The sequence below is a fragment of the Lucilia sericata genome, unplaced genomic scaffold, assembly GCF_015586225.1.
Source record: "Lucilia sericata isolate MDLA Ls3-8-SP2 unplaced genomic scaffold, ASM1558622v1 Contig000029F_arrow, whole genome shotgun sequence".
Lineage (NCBI taxonomy): Eukaryota > Metazoa > Arthropoda > Insecta > Diptera > Calliphoridae > Lucilia > Lucilia sericata.
The window spans coordinates 936,552-952,942 of NW_023994067.1; the positions used below are offsets into that span (position 1 = coordinate 936,552).

A 16,391-nucleotide genomic window follows, 5' to 3' on the forward strand; every position below is an offset into this window, starting at 1 on the left:
TTATTTAATATATTTCTTTAATTTTCATAATTTTTACATATTTTATTTAGTGCAACTATGTGCAACCATAACTGCTTTGCACAATAGGACTATTTACAAAAACTATTGTATACTAACAACAACATTTTACTAGAAAATCAATATTCTGCAAAACAAAAATTTTATAATCTGAGCAATTTTCTGTCATAGGAGAATTGAGCAACTTTCTACTGGAAAATCTTATTAAATACAGAAAAAATTTTATTAGTTAGACAACTATGATTATAGCATATATTCTAGTTTGGTGTTGTGACCAATGATTTTTGTTCAAAATTCTCACCTTTGAAACTGGTTCTGCTCTTTGAAATTTGTTCGAATTTTTAATTTTTGTCTAAACTAGACCCATTGTTTTGTAAAGTAGAACTTTTTTGTGGTTCCTTCTTCTATTTTTTTTTGCAAGGAGTATGCAATTCACTTAAATGTACTTTTGGTAAGTGTCACTACAAGCCACACTTTTTCTGTCTTGAAAAAATGCACTTTCGCTTACTATATATTCGTCGAAGCATTTGTACCACTTCCCGTTTTGTCCAGTGTTCATACAAAAATGTGAATACATATGTATCTCCTCTTCTTCACAGCTTTTTGAAATCATATCATTTTAGAAAAATTTTAAAATTAAAAAGGTTTTAAACGTAGGTCACCCTGTATTGACTTAAATTTTTTAAATTTTGTCTATATACTGTTTATTTTTATACCCACTATCAAAAAAGATGGAGGATATATTGATTTTGTCATTCCGTTTGTAACACATCGAAATATTGGTTATAGACCCCCAAGTGTATATATTCTAGATCTAGTATATATATTCTAGATCCATATTAAATTCTAAGTCGATCAAGCCCGTCTGTCCGTCTGTTGAAATCACGATAGAGACCACATGGGAGAAGCTAGACAGCTGAAATTTTGCACAGATATTTTATATTGTTTGGTGACAAAAACGGGCAATATCGGTTCACGTTTTCGGATAGCCCCCATACAAGAGGACCCTCGAAAAACTGCTTCAACGGTCATAACCGTTTAAAAAGTATATAATCCAAAATTTCTCCACCGAATTTCATGAGGATCGGTCCATAATTGACCTTACCCCCCATATAAGGTCCCCTTCAGAAAATCACTTGACTCTCATTACTGGCTTCAAAAAAAACCCTACCCCTCATAAAAGGTCCTGTTTTGAAAATTTTATGAGGAGGATTCAGAAAGTTACGAGTGTAACAATGAAAATCGATATAAAACAGTTTATACTTGGGAACATAATTCTTAATTCCGAATTTAATGAGGTTTTATCTATAGCTGACTGCAGCCCCTATAAAAGGTTTCCCTCTGGAAAGGTTTTTGCTTATTAAAATACGAGTTTTCCTTATTTAGTTTAGGGCTGAAATTTGACGTAAACAAGTTCTATACAAAACAAAATCTGTACAAAATTTTTGAGTATCGGTTCATAATTGACACATATAAGATGCCCTTCAGAAAATTACTCATACGCTCAAAACAAAAATATTTTGTTTTTAAAAAATAATATTTTTTTTAGTTCAAAAGAGCTCCGTCCTTAATTGACTTAAGCCATATTCCAAATATCGCCCTGATATTTATAGGAGAGCATTACGGCATCGGTTTGATGGTGGGTATATAAGATTCGGCACAACCGAATATAAGACTCTTTCTTGTTTTGTTTTGCAAAATTGATATGCAAATGTATCTAATTATGCAAATGGGAAAAACTTGCTTTACGCTTTGGTTTCCTCTACTATAACTATTTTTATCTAACAAAATTTTTTATATTCATTGTTTCTTCTTGCATCGAGTAGTTACTTTAAACAATGACTTTTTTATTTTTTTGGTTAAAATATATTTCATAAATAGGAAGTGTTGGCCATGCAGCCAAATAATAGGAAGTGTTAAAAGTTGTTGCTACTAGAACTTTACATTTTTATATTTCTAATGAAAATCTTAAAATTAGGACAAAATTTCTATTTAATACAAAACAAAACTTTATAGGTTAGGGTCATGTATGGAATAGTAGATATGTCAAATGTCCTCATGTTTAAATTTTATATATGTTAATATTGACATCATCAATAGTTGAAAAGTGACATTCATTTAAAAAAACCCCAAAATGTCCAAATCGTAACTGCGACAGTTCTTGAGCGATTGAGCTGAAAAGTTAGTTTTTGGTCTACTATCTAATAGTACTAACCTTGGTGTAAATTTCATCCAAATCGATTTTTTAAATTGGTTCACTTGACACAAAATTTCCTATATTTGAAATTTAATAAATCTATATGAAAGGCTTTAGTATGATACATGTTTTGCAGCCCTCCGTGCAAAAAACCCGAATTTTTGATTATGCTAGTATTGTAGTAAATGAGCCATATATATTTTTTATTTCTCTATAACCATCCTCAAACGGCACTATATACCTAATGACATATTGTCGTAATTTATATACAACTTGATTTTTATTCATCCATGCTTTAATCACTGCAATCTTTTACTCAAACCTTCCGCAATTTTGATTAAAGATACATTTTAAAGAGCTATGAGTAAAACAAAACAAATATTAAAAAAATAAGACAAAAAACAAAAAAGAAAGCAATATAAAAAATAGCAATGCATTTAAAAATTGACAGTAAAAAATACGAAAACGTCAAAACAACTTCAATCAAAGTTAAACTGCAATAAAAACTGGAGGAGTGTTTTTCTGCAAACATCGATGAAGAGGGTAAAAAAAATGAAAAAAAAACGCCCTGAAAAAACACAAAGCTGCACTTTTACAAATGTTAAAAATCCCAAAGCAGTTGGAAGGAAAACATAAAAACGTAATACAAATAACATAAATAAAAACTTTTAAAGGGAATTTGAGGGAAAAATGAAAATCCAGCAAAAAAATTGCTAAATAAAATAGAAAATCGAAAAAATGAACAGCTCGTTGTTGCATAGTTTATAGTATATCAACTTGAAGTGTTGTAGAATAACAGGCATTAAGATTTTTACTTTTCCTTTTCTGTTGATGTTGCTGCCCATCCTCAATGGTGATTGAAGTTCAAGCAAACAAACACTCCTTTAAATGTTAATGAATATGTTAGTACTGGCATTGGCCAAGCTAAAATAAACTGATATATGGAAAACTAAATTTAAGAACGCAGTTACGTTCTAAAAAATAAACTAAAAAATTCTACTAAACAATAAGGAACAAGTAAGAGTGTTACTTATAGTCAGCTATGTAGAATCTTAAATACTCACCACATGTGTAGCAGTTATGAAAGTATTTTTCGTAAAAGAGAGTTTTCAGAGCTTTTAACAGACTTTAATAAGGGCGGATGGACATAGCTAGATCGTTATAATATATATTTATTAGAGTTTTGATTTTGTATTCTATACGACCAAAATTTGGATAAGTTACAAATGGAATGACAAGGTCAATATAGCCACTATCTCTTTTGATAGTGGGTATAAAAAGGAAACAAAAACAAGAACGAAATTATCATCGGACGTGGCCAACCATATAACACCCTACACTAGTTAAGAGAATAGAATATTTTTTATAATAAAGCATTTATGTTAAATGCCTGCGATATATTTCAGTTATTTATTGATGAAAAACAAATTTTCTGAAATAGGCTTTATATCGGGACTGGGGGAAAATGTGGACCGATCCCCATAAAATTTGGTGAATGAATCTACGTTTACATAAAATGTATTTATCCTGAATTTGATCGAAACATTAGCCTTTTTCTGCGAATACTGGACCTTTAACTTATTTTCTGTAGGGGTCTTTGTATGAGGGCTATGGCCATATGAGGCCCGATCATTATAAAATTCGTCAGGGTCATAAAGGCAAGTAAAAAACTGAGTTGTACCGCTTTTGGTTGCGATACGAGTATGTTAGACATAATTATGAGATCAAAAGCCCTATTCTTGAGGTTCAGTTGTATGGGGACTACGTGCTACAAAGGACCGATCTTAACCATTTTCAATAGTCTTCTTCCCTAGGACAATAGAAGATCATGTATAGAAGATCATGGCTACGCGATACAAAGGACCGATCTTAACCATTTTCAATAGTCCTCGTCTCCCTGGGACAATAGAAGATCATGCACCAAATATCATTGATTACAAGGCAGAAAAACATAGTCTTAATAGTGCGAGCATTTCATTCATATTGCATTTGATTTAGTTATAATCATGAACATATTTACAGTTTACTACAAATAACTACACCTACAAAAGGAGGTGTAGGGGTTACAAACACAACACAGAATGAACAGAAATACAAAAAGAACAAACTGTGTTTTCTAATGTTTCCACTGTGGACTTTCAAATTACTTAAAATATAAAGATAACAACATATTAAAGAATTTTAGAGACTGATGACAACTATTGCAGTACCCCGATTCAGAATATCTTGCCATTTTAAAAACAATTTTTAAAGCACCTGTCATAGTGTAACGATTTAAGGGGTTTTTTAGTACGTTTCCTATCTTTCATTGTTTGTTTTCGGAAAGAACACATAGTTGTTTAAAAAAACTTGAGGGTTGGAAATTTACACAACATTTAAGCAAAACTGAGTTGCTTTCTTTTCTTTTTTTGTGCTACTAACAAGTAAAAGGAATCGTGTTTAAAAAAGAAATTGAAATACGCCTGAGTGAAATAATGGCATTAAAAAATTCCCTCTAAATTGACTTGTGTTGCAATTCAAACGTTTTCGGCTGCCATTTTTTTTTATCACAAACAAGGGCGTAAAAAATCTTTGCCTCGTATCTAAAAAAAAAAACGAGCAAAATAGTGTTTGTGTATATTTTTCATCAATTCAGTTGTATTGCCCCTAAAAATATATCAGATTTTTATTTTATTAATACCACCTAAATGTATGTTGTATAAATGATCTTGTCTTGTATAGTTTTATGTGTGGTGCTTAAAAGCTTTTTCTTATATTTTTGCGATTTTGATTTTAAGTTTTTCTCCCTTTTAGTAAATTAAGTTATTGCATTGTATCTTTAATAAAAAATGTTATGAATTTGGAAACATATAATTTCTTAAGTCATACATATATTAATGGGTCTAAAAAATTTCAACATAGCCGAATCTTATATACCCACCGACTATAACCGGTATAAGCTTTCTTTTGAGCAAAAAAATAAAATAAAAGCCCAATTAAAAAAATTTAAACAAATTTGATTAAATTTTTGTTTAATGTTAGAAATATTGAACAAATAGCTATTTAAATTCCTTTGGATAATTTTTGTTGGGACCAATAGGTGAAAAGTTACACTCATTTGAAAAAAAAACCCTATATGATCAAAATGTCCAACTTTGACCATCTCTAACTCTGGAAGTTCTTGATCGATAGAACTGAAAATTTGTGTCTGACCTACTATCCAATAGTACTAGCCTTGGTGTATGTACATATTTAAAATTTTCTATAGTTTACAATATTATTTATAATAACAAAAACAAATAATTGCACGTTTTAGTACAAGTGTAAAATAATAGTTATGTTTGTTTATACAAAACACACATATTTTGCCCAGATATTTTATTTATTAATGAATTATTAAACGCACACAATTTTAGACAAATGAAGAATTTAGTTCATATACATCCATACATACATACGTGTATGTATACATATACATATGTATACTATTGAAGTATGCATAAATACACACGTATAAAAGTTGTTATATCAACCGCAACATTTTTATAATTATGTTGCACTTATGCAAAAGCTGACAATGTCATTTAAATGAGGATTTCACAAAAAAGAAAATAATATGAACAAAATCAATTAAGAAATTAGAGTCGATCTAGGTCGACTATATGTACATATATATGTATAACATTGGGGCAGGTCTTAAAATAAGGCTAAATCATAAAAGTAAATAATGTTATTATATAACAATAACCATATTGATAAGATATGCATAGGATTTGCGGAGAATTTTTATAGAAAGCTCTATAATAGGGCTCAGGTAAATTTTAGGCCGAATACATTTACATATGTCCAAGTTTATTTTGAATATTTATGTGATTTTTGGACTACCTACTAATTTTCTGCGAGAGCCTTATGTAGGGACAAATATTAATTTTGAACTGATTATTAAAAATCACATTCACATTATGTATCCAAATTGTAGGGTGAATCATCTAAATTCTATTATGAAATACATATATATGAACCTATATGAGCTATGAAGCATTTTGTTTAAAATCGTGGACGCTTATTTATATTTATGCATGTCTGTCTATTCAATTCTATGTATCTATCCTCTTTATTTTATATAATTGTTATTTTATAATGACATTTATTGTTGTTGTGTCGTTGCGGCTGTTGTTGTTTTGTTGTTACTAAGGTTAGTAAATTGAAATGTGCTTAGTGTGTCATATTTGACAAATTATTCATATGGAAAAACTAAAAAATACATAGATGATTAGTTCAATGGTCACACGTACATACACTTGAACACAATTTCATATAAGTTTTAAATATACATATTTTAGAGCAAAAAGTTTCCATTATACAAATTTTTGATAATTTTATTTGGGGATTTAAATATTTTGAATATCCTTGATAAATTATTTTCATGATTAAATGTAACAAAATATCTAAAATATATTTGTTTTGTTTTTAAATTTTGTATATTTGTACATGTAAATTAGGTTTCAACAGTGCTTTACATAAGTATATCTAGCGTTGACCTAACCCAACGTTGGTGAGCTAGAGGTGATCAACCACCGCTCTTTTGTGACTTGTAAAGAAAACTCACAAATGACCTATTTTGTACAATTTTAATATATCGAGGGACTATATTCAATAATCTCTATCTAAAATAATACACGTTTTCAGGAGAGCAAAAAAACTGTTTATTTCGCTAGTTCGTGAATATTTTCTTCTACAATATATTTTTACGACCATATTCTAAATCGTTATATAAAAAGAATTTAAAATTTTGCATTATTTGCAAAATTATTCAGAAATTTATCTGATATAAGAATAGAGCTTTTTTTCTACATTTTTTTTTTAAACATTCAGATAGAGAGTTTTTATATAAATATAAATTTTTTATTTGATTTAATATCAGTAAATAGTATATTTTTATGCAATTTAATGAAGTAATGAAAAAGCAACAGATTATAAGGTTTTGGTCCAAAATTAATGTTATATGGTTTAACACCTCAATAAAAATAATCAAATTAGTATTATAATGAGCGTTATCTCGAAAACTATTAAACCGATTTTAAATATTTGTGATTCGTGTTTGATGTGTTTGTGTTCAGCATGTCCTAATTAGTAAAAACACTTGTTTTGCAGCAGAAAATTATAAAATATAATAGAGTTTGAAGCAATTTTTGAATAAGATAGAGGGTTTTGCATTCGGAATTTTTATTTCTTTAAGATAGAGAAATGTAAAAAATTTTATAAAATTGCCAAAAAAATATATTTTTTCTTTGAAATTTATATCACTAATGCGGGATAGTATGCTGTATATTTTGCCATCAGAATCTTATTTTCATGAAAATGACAGATAGAGACTATTGAATATTGTCCCTCGATATATTTCTTTATTGAAATAATAATTTAGAATTGTACTTTTAACACAAAGTTCACACTACTACCGAAATTTTACTAAACTTCAAACAATTATTTTTTATATTCTTTCATATTGTATAGAATCCTGGAAGATCGTTTTCTAGTCTATTGCCTAGTTTATAGACTACTCTATTCGTTAGTCCATAAGAGACTTGAGATGCTTTTGTTTTATATTGATAAAATTTCCAAAAATATAGTTTTTTTTTTCAAAAAATACAATTTTAAATAATGTTTTGTACAGTATCACGGTAGGACCGAGGTAATTCACGACAGAAAGTCAGTGATAGGAAGGCACTCGCACAATGATTCTACAACACATAAACCCTATACTACTTTCATATGTGGAAACTCAAATGTACTACCATGAAATAACGAAACGGATTAACAAGTTTCTGTACCGATTTTTAATTCAAACATGTGCACCCACCAGTCACAGCCACAACACTGATACGAAATCTGCTGAGATGGTAACAGCACGGAATATTTTATACAGAAATAGTAACAGTATTTAACCACAGTGCGATAGGAAAACAAGTGAGAGTGTTATATTCGGCTGTGCCGAATCTCATATACCCACCATCAAACCGTATGCATTAAAAGGAATGCTGTAAAATAAATATCAGGATGTTACTCATCAAATTAACTGATGAGAGATAGAATTAATTATTGACCGTTTTTCATAAAATTTTTCATACATTTTTTTAAACCGATTTTGGTTCATATAAAACATTTTATCACTTCCCGACACTTTCGCATTTGGTGGAGAGATTTTAACTCGTATGAAACATATGTGTGTCGAATTTCATCGCTTTTCTGTTATTTTTAAGCCAGTAAATTAATTATATTAATTAAATTAATTATATAATTATTTAATAGCATTAAATTAATTATCTGAAGGGGATCTTGTAGGGGTCAATTATGGTCCGATCCATATAAAATTTGGTTAAGAGATTTTGGTTCGCAAGGAACTTACTTGGGTCGAATTTAGATTTTGGGTCAAATTTCATTGCTATACTCAATTATGCTCAATTATGGACCGATCCTCATAAAATTTGGTAGGGAGATTTTGGATCATATGAAACTTATTTATTTTGAATTTCATCGCTATACTTATACTTTTAAAACAGATATGCCAGTTAAAGCTGTTTTTCGGGGGTCCACTTATATGGGGACTATCCGAGAACGTGGACCAATATTTCCCATTTTCAATACAAAACAAACCCTACCTATAGAGAATAATTATAGAAAATCGTTCCTTTCGGACTCTATCGTGCTTTCAACAGACAGACGGACAGACATGGCTAGATCGTCTTGGAATTTAATAAGGACCGAGAATATATATACTTTTGTTGATCTATGACTAATATTTCGATGTGTTACAAACGAAATGACAAAATCAATACACCCTCCATCTTTTTTGATGGTGGTTATGAATATGAAAGTAAATTTGTTCATTAAATTGTTAGTACGATTTGAATGAAATTTTATATGCGGAAAGAAGAGGTGTTTCCGAGTTTTGAATTTGGACGCCATGGCACCACTAGGGGTGTGGTTAAAGGGGCTCCAAAATAAGACACATCGGATATGTAAACTTTTTGAAACGACCACATTTACTCCTTTGTATTCCGATTTCCAAAAAATTTGTGAATAACTTTTTGGATATATATCATAAAATTACTATTTTATTTATAAATATTTTTTAACAAAATTTGTGAGATAAACCACATAAATATACGTATATGTGGGACTCAAAAATATTTTTCATATATGTTTTAAAAAACTATATATAAATAATTATAAAAAAAAGGGAAATTAAAATGAAGTGAAGAAAAACTTACCACAACATGTGAGGAATATCAAAACAATGACAAACTTGATGAGACTGTTTAAATTGTTGTTGATGCTTAAGATGAAATTTCTAAAACTGTTGCTGGTTGTTGTTTTGTATAAACTGTTGCTTCTTGTACTGTTAATATTGCAACATCTGTCACTGTTGTTGTTTTCTTTGTTGATGCCACAATTGTAGCATGTGTGTGTGTTGAATGCATTTGCACAATGCATGTAATTAGAGTTGTCCTTAGTGGACGATGATGAGGCTGATGTTGATGTTTGCATTGTTGTTGATATTTCTGTTTTTGTTGACGAAATTATAGTATTTGTTGATGATGATGATGATGACGATGTTGGTGTTGTAGGGGATGTTGCTTTTGTTGCAACTTTTGAGTGACAACAAGAAATACACCCACACAAACATGTCATACTTGTTAAGCAATTATTATTGTAGTTGTTGTTCTTGCTTTTGTTAGTAACATTACTGCTGTTGTTGTTGTTAGATTCAAGTGTTAACAACATGTTGCATTTATGTTTTCCGACACAATTATAACTATTACACAAACAGGTTGAGTCTGTTAATTTAATTTTATTTTTATTCTCTATTACTTGCATGGTTTTGTTTATGTGTGTACTTAGTTTTATATTAAAACTTTTATTTATAGTTTTATAAAGATTTTTTTAAAGATTTTTTTTTATTTTAGTTGTTTTTTACACTGTAAGCATTAATTATATAAATTGTGTATTTTGTTGCAAAATCATATGTCTGCTTGTCGTCTGTCTCTCCACTCAAGTTGCATAATTTTATAATTATTGTGTGCGAAAGCAGCCGAGTGATGGATGACTACTTGACACTAATTAAGTGAAGAAGTATAAAAAGAAAATTACTTGCCACGTTCTCGAATATACAAACATTTTAACACATGTGTATCTTTTGTTGTCATATTTAAAAAAAATCTCTGTTGTCTTAATTGTGAATCGAAAATCTTGACACTCTTATTCGAAAGAAGTATGTATGAATATAATTTATAAAACTAGAGTTGTCAGTCAACCCTTGCCTGAGATTAGTAAACTTTAAAGTGATTTTTAAAATTATGCTCCATATAGGAATTTTACTAAGTTTTGGAGAAATTTTCATTGGATTTTTGTAAATCAAAATACATAAGAAATGTTTTTCTACATACATTTATTTTTTAAGTAATTTTCAGCATCAGAATTTTTTATTTAAATTATAATTTTTGTAAATATTATGTGCTCCTGAAGGAAAATAATTTGCAATTTCGTGTTGCACAAACATTTGCTCATTAAGGAGCAAATGGTACTGATTAAGACGTAATTTTCGATAATATTTCGAATCAGCTAAGAATAAGCCCCATACAACTAAACGCCCCGAATATGTCTTTTCAGCTCATAATTATGTTTAATATACTCGTATCCACAAAAATCCCTCATACAACGTCTTCTTCTGAAAATAACATAATTGTCCACAATTTGCTTAAAAAGGCTAATGTCGCGACGAAATTCATCATAAATACATTTTGTATAAATCCATAAACCAAATCTTATAAGGATCGGTCCATATATTCCCCAAAGCCATATTTAAATCATATTTCAGAAAATTTGTTTTTCATCAAAATTTATGAAACATTTTAGTTCTTTGAGGCCTGCTAATTACAATCAATACCATTAGGCTTCATAAAAATCTTAGTCGTGCAGAAGTACTTCAAATATAATTACATTTATCACCACTTCAAAAGTAGCACTAAGTGAATTTTTTAGCAACTAAGAAAGTGATGTTTAATGACTTCCAATGAAACGAAAATAATTATATTTTTTTCTAAACTTAAGGCATAATTTTTTGTGCCAACATTTTTTTAGTTAAAAAATTACCTAAAATAGGTTTATGTTAAATGTGTGTAATTGATTTATTTTGTTAATATTATTTAAGTCAAATCAGTTATAAAAAGAACATAAAAATTACTTCTTGAGAATGACTTCAGAAGTAGTGAATTTGGATTCAAATAAAAAGGACATCTCTCCTATGACAAGCCTGTGTTAAAATCATCACTTTTTTTCTTGCTGTGGAAAAACGGACCAATTTCAATAAAAATCAATAGTTTTCATCCAAAGATATTATGTGGATTAATGGACGGTCATGACATAAGCGAATCAAAAAATTTTTCCAAGCCGATTGGTATACAAAGGTGCATTACAAATGTCAGCACAAACCCAATATACTTTTAATGTTTAAGTTTTGTAATGTTGGTAAGAAGCAAATCTTAACATTGAGTTGCAGGAGACAATTTTAAAGTTTTAAATTTCGAAACAGTAAAAATGTATTTAGCATTATTATAATCTTTTTTTATCTGGCAACTAGCTATACCCAGTCTGCTTTGCTACTCTAAAAGGAATATGTACATATAAATAAAAAACCCTCTTAACGATTTTGAAGATTATAACTACAATAGTTTTCCAGATTTATAATATGTTACATATGAAAGATGTCAAGCAAATTATTGCAAGTTCGCCAGTTTCTATCTATCGCCAATTTCTATCTATCTATGAAAAATTTGAATAATATAAGAGTTTCCAAGATACACGAAATTTTGTATTTAATTCATATATGTTGTGCCAAGCCACCCATTAAAAGTCCGCCCGTTATTCTCTAAATGTTCACATGAATTTCAAAGTTCTTCATGTAAAATTTTAAGATTCTTGCTCTGATAGTTTCTCAGATATACGAATTTTTCTATTTGGGCTTCAAGCTCCCCACATGAAAGTCCAAAATGTTCAGATGAATTCTAAAGTAATATGTGCAAAACTTTAAGAATAAAGTTCTATTAATTTCACAGATAAACGAAATTTTATATTTAATTCATATGGGAGGTGCCATGTTCAACATTGAAAGTTATACTCTAAATGTTCAGATGAATGTGATGATTTTTCAATTAAAATTTGAAAATTCTAGCTCTAATAGCTTCTCAGATATTTTTAAGTCATATGGGGGCTTTATTTAAGTCATATGGGGGCTTCGAGAACACCTAACATATGCGGATTTAATATTTTCTTAATATGTTCGTGGCTCCTCGCCTATTACCTATTCCAGACATACAGGAATACGCTGTGAAAATTTGAAGAAAATCGGTTCAGCCGTTTAGTAGTCTATAACGTTCAAACTTACAAACAAACACACATTCATTTTTATATATATAGAAGAATAGAATATTATACAGGACAAATAAATGCAACATATGTTAAAAACAAAAAACCTGACATACATATGTAAATACATACCTACATACATATGTATGTACAAATTCTATTTGTATCAAAATTACACAATTTGTTAGCCATTTAATTCAATATATAGTAAATTAAGTATCATTAACTATATTAATTCTTATAAAACACAATATTCTAACACTCTTACAGTTAAAAATATATTTGAATTTTTTTAAGAAAAATATTTTTATTTTTTAATATTTTCTTTATTTAATTTATATGTGTATGTTTAAATTATTGTATTAAATTCACTTAATTTACTTTCGTCAATTTTTTATTCACTTTTCACAATAGATTAAAGTTTAATATTTGCTCTTTTTTGGCGTTTACACTTTTGCGTATTCACGTAAATTTTTGTTTCTTCTTCTTTTGTTTGGCCTTAGTGTTTTTTAGGTTCGTTACACTTCCGTTTTACCAACTCTTCCCGGAACCGTTACATGTGCAACTAATCTTTGGCACAACAAACACAACAACAAAACCTCCCATATGTCTGTTGTCGTTGTAGGCCTTCTGAAACACTCACACTCACTCGCAGCTACATACACAAAAATCTTTCTCACTTTTCCATTCCACAAACACTTGCTTGTGTAGATTGTATGTGTGTTTGTCTGAATAAGTTTTCCCTTTGTTGCAGAGTCTTTTTGTATACAGCTGACAAAATAAAAAAAAATTAAAAGAATTTTTCTTATTGGAATTTGTTTTTTGTTATAGGTTACAGCAACATGTTGCTTGTCAACATTGTTGACTGGAAATGTTGCTAATTATAATGTTAACTTCACTAGTAGAATATTGTGTTTAGTTTATTTCCTATTTAGTGGCATGTATTTTTAATGATTTGTTTTTGTTTTCTTTACAGAAATATGTTGATATTTTAGCGTTCCTTGGGCTCTGCTGTATTTTTACTTATGGGAATTTTGTTGATGATTTCTGTGATTTACTACCAGTTGTAGTAGAATTTTATTTCTTTATTTTGATTTCATTCAGTTTGTTTTTGTTAGTTTTAATTATACATATTTTGTTTTTCATTTTAGGTTTGCTGAGCATTTAATTTGTGATTTTTATATTATAGTATTTCTGCGAATTCTTTAACATTCAAATTGTAGTATTTTTTTTTGAAGTCTCAATATGCTGAAAATAGACAGAAAAAAATACATTAAATATTTATTAGTTTACGTTGTCATAACAGAATAAAAATAAACAGGAGACATAATTGTTATAATGTTTCTAGGAAAGAAATATTTAGCCATATTGGACATCTTTAGAATAATTGGCCTGTATTATGTTAGGTTGTTGGGGAAAAAGTTTCATAATTTGGTTTTTGATGTTGGACTAAGTACCATAAAAGTGGTAATATGAAATATACCTTTTTATGTTTTTAAATTATTTAAAAATTTCTTTAGAAATTTTATAAATAATGCACCAATCGAATGATATGAGGGCTGAGTAGTTCGGTTACAGCTGTCAACATTTTATTGGACAGGTTAAAATATATATGTATGTACATTACGGTGGCCTTGTTTTTATGCAGGAAAAATAAGGTGTAAATGTTCCCAACAAAAATTAAAGTTTAATTGATTTTAAAATACTGTTTCTGAAAATTTTTGTCCTAGCGTCAATATTTGGTGAGCTGGATCAAAGGATAAAAAGGTCCTTTTTTGAGACTTTTATGATCTTTTTCATATTTCTTCCAAAGGAATATATGAAATTTTGGTATCATTAGAAAGACCCTTGAGAGACGCTTTCAATGGCATACCAAAAATTATCGGAATTTTCAAAATTTTCGGAAAATTTTCAGAATTTTTGCATTTTAACACAGATGAATTTAATATAATTCGTTGAAATTAATACATAGTTATCATTAATAAAATTTACCGAAACGGTTTTTCCGTTTGTGATAATTCAAACTAGATCGAAGTTTATTTGAATTTATCAAAAATTTTGTGACAAATTTTCTTAAAGCTTTCATTTGTTTTTTGAATCCTGATGAAATTAAATAAATCATATTATTTTTAAGCAGAGGTTTTCAGTTTCATTTGATATTAATATTAATACCAACTTTTTTATATAAATTTGGAATTCCATCTTTTGAAATCGCATATCCTGTGGACTAATTATCCACAGTTTCCTGTACACATAGATTTTTTCAAGTGTGAAAATGACTGTTGCATGGTGTAATATAATGAAATTATAAAGTGTTATATACCAATTTAAAGCTAATAAAATTGCTTAATATACATACATATTAAGTGTGTTAGATAAATATAGGTTTTGGCTTATCAGAAACTCACTTATGTGAAATTTCATCGCTATACTCGTATTTTTAAGCCAGTAATGATCATTAAAATAATTTTCTGAAGGGGACCTTATATGGGGGTAGAGTCAATTATGGACCGATTCTCAGAAAATTTGGCTGGGAGATTTTTTCTTATATGGAACTTATTTGTGTCGAATTTCATCGTTATAGTCTATCTTTGTAAACAGATATTCCCACTTGTATGGGGGCTATCCAAAAATGTGGACCGCTATCGTCCATTTTCAATACCAAACAAACCTTACCTATAGAGAATATTTGTGAAAATTTTAATCCTCTAACTCATTCCCTTCGGATTCTATCTATGTTTTCAACTGACAGACAGACAGACGGACTGACATGGCTAAATCGTCTTAGAATTTAATAAGGCCCAGAATATATGTAGTTTTGTAGGTCTATGACCAATATTTCGATGTGTTACAAACGGAATGACAAAATCAATATACGCCCCTATCTTTTTTGATGGTGGGTTTAAAAAGGACCCTGTTATCCTTTGATCCAGCTCAGCAAATATTGACGTCAGGGGGTCAATGTTGGACATTTTGGTCAAATGAGTGTAACTTTTTACCTATTTCTCCTAGCAAAAAATTCTTCATTGTTTTCAAAAAAAAAAAAAAAAAATTTTTATTTTTTTTTCAAAAAGGGTCCTTTTTTGCCCAAAAGAAAGCTTATACGATTTCCTTTAAGAGCTTTATAGTCCCATTATGGGATGCGAGTGGGATATCTATCAGAAATATTATTTTTTAACTTAAGATCAAGATTATTTCAATATTTGGCACTTGCTCAATAGAAAGCTTAGACCATTTCCTTTAAAATCTTTGGAGTTACTTAGTGGGATGCGAGTTGGAATCTAAAAATATTTTAACTCAAAGCGCAAAGTTTTTGTCTTAAAATATTATTATTTTTGTTTTTACAAATTTCATCTAAATCGGAAGACATCGATTTTAAAAGGTGGGTCACTTGACACATATGTATGTAATCTAAGGATAACAATGAACCGTTTCAATTGGGCAAAGTCAAGAGAGTCTTAGCTCTCGCTTACAAAAGAGCAAACAAAAAAGTGACGAAAGACAAATTAGATCCAACCAGGTGGTTAGATTTAGAGAAAAATCTAATGCATTAACTCTTTTTCGAACTGTAGAGAAGTCAGTCTTGTCCAACTGTACTTTCTTAGTTATTTTATTTTTTTACACAGTGCAAATTTGAATTAAATATTTTTAATACCATTTAACCCTAAAAACACATTTTTATACAAAATAAATTTAAAAGTAAATATTTACTTATATATATGTAAGTATGTACTATAAAAAAAAATTCACAAAATCATTAAAATGTCCAGAA

General features: G+C 29.0%; 1 protein-coding gene across 7 annotated transcripts in view; it reads right to left on the minus strand.

Annotated features, from left to right (window-relative positions):
• The window catches only part of LOC119610880, a 227,722-nt gene that overhangs the window by 106,063 nt on the left and 105,268 nt on the right, over window positions 1–16,391 (minus strand). For 2 of the 7 annotated variants that reach the window (XM_037966331.1, XM_037966323.1), the window contains exons 3-4: window positions 12,752–13,867; window positions 9,466–10,311 (exon numbers count right to left, since the gene is read on the minus strand). In XM_037966331.1, the coding sequence (XP_037822259.1) occupies window positions 9,466–10,072 (607 nt within the window). In that variant the 5' untranslated portion in view covers window positions 10,073–10,311; window positions 12,752–13,867. The remainder of the gene's footprint in view (window positions 1–9,465; window positions 10,312–12,751; window positions 13,868–16,391) is intronic. The other 5 variants (XM_037966317.1, XM_037966308.1, XM_037966301.1 and 2 more) reach the window with 5 other exon arrangements.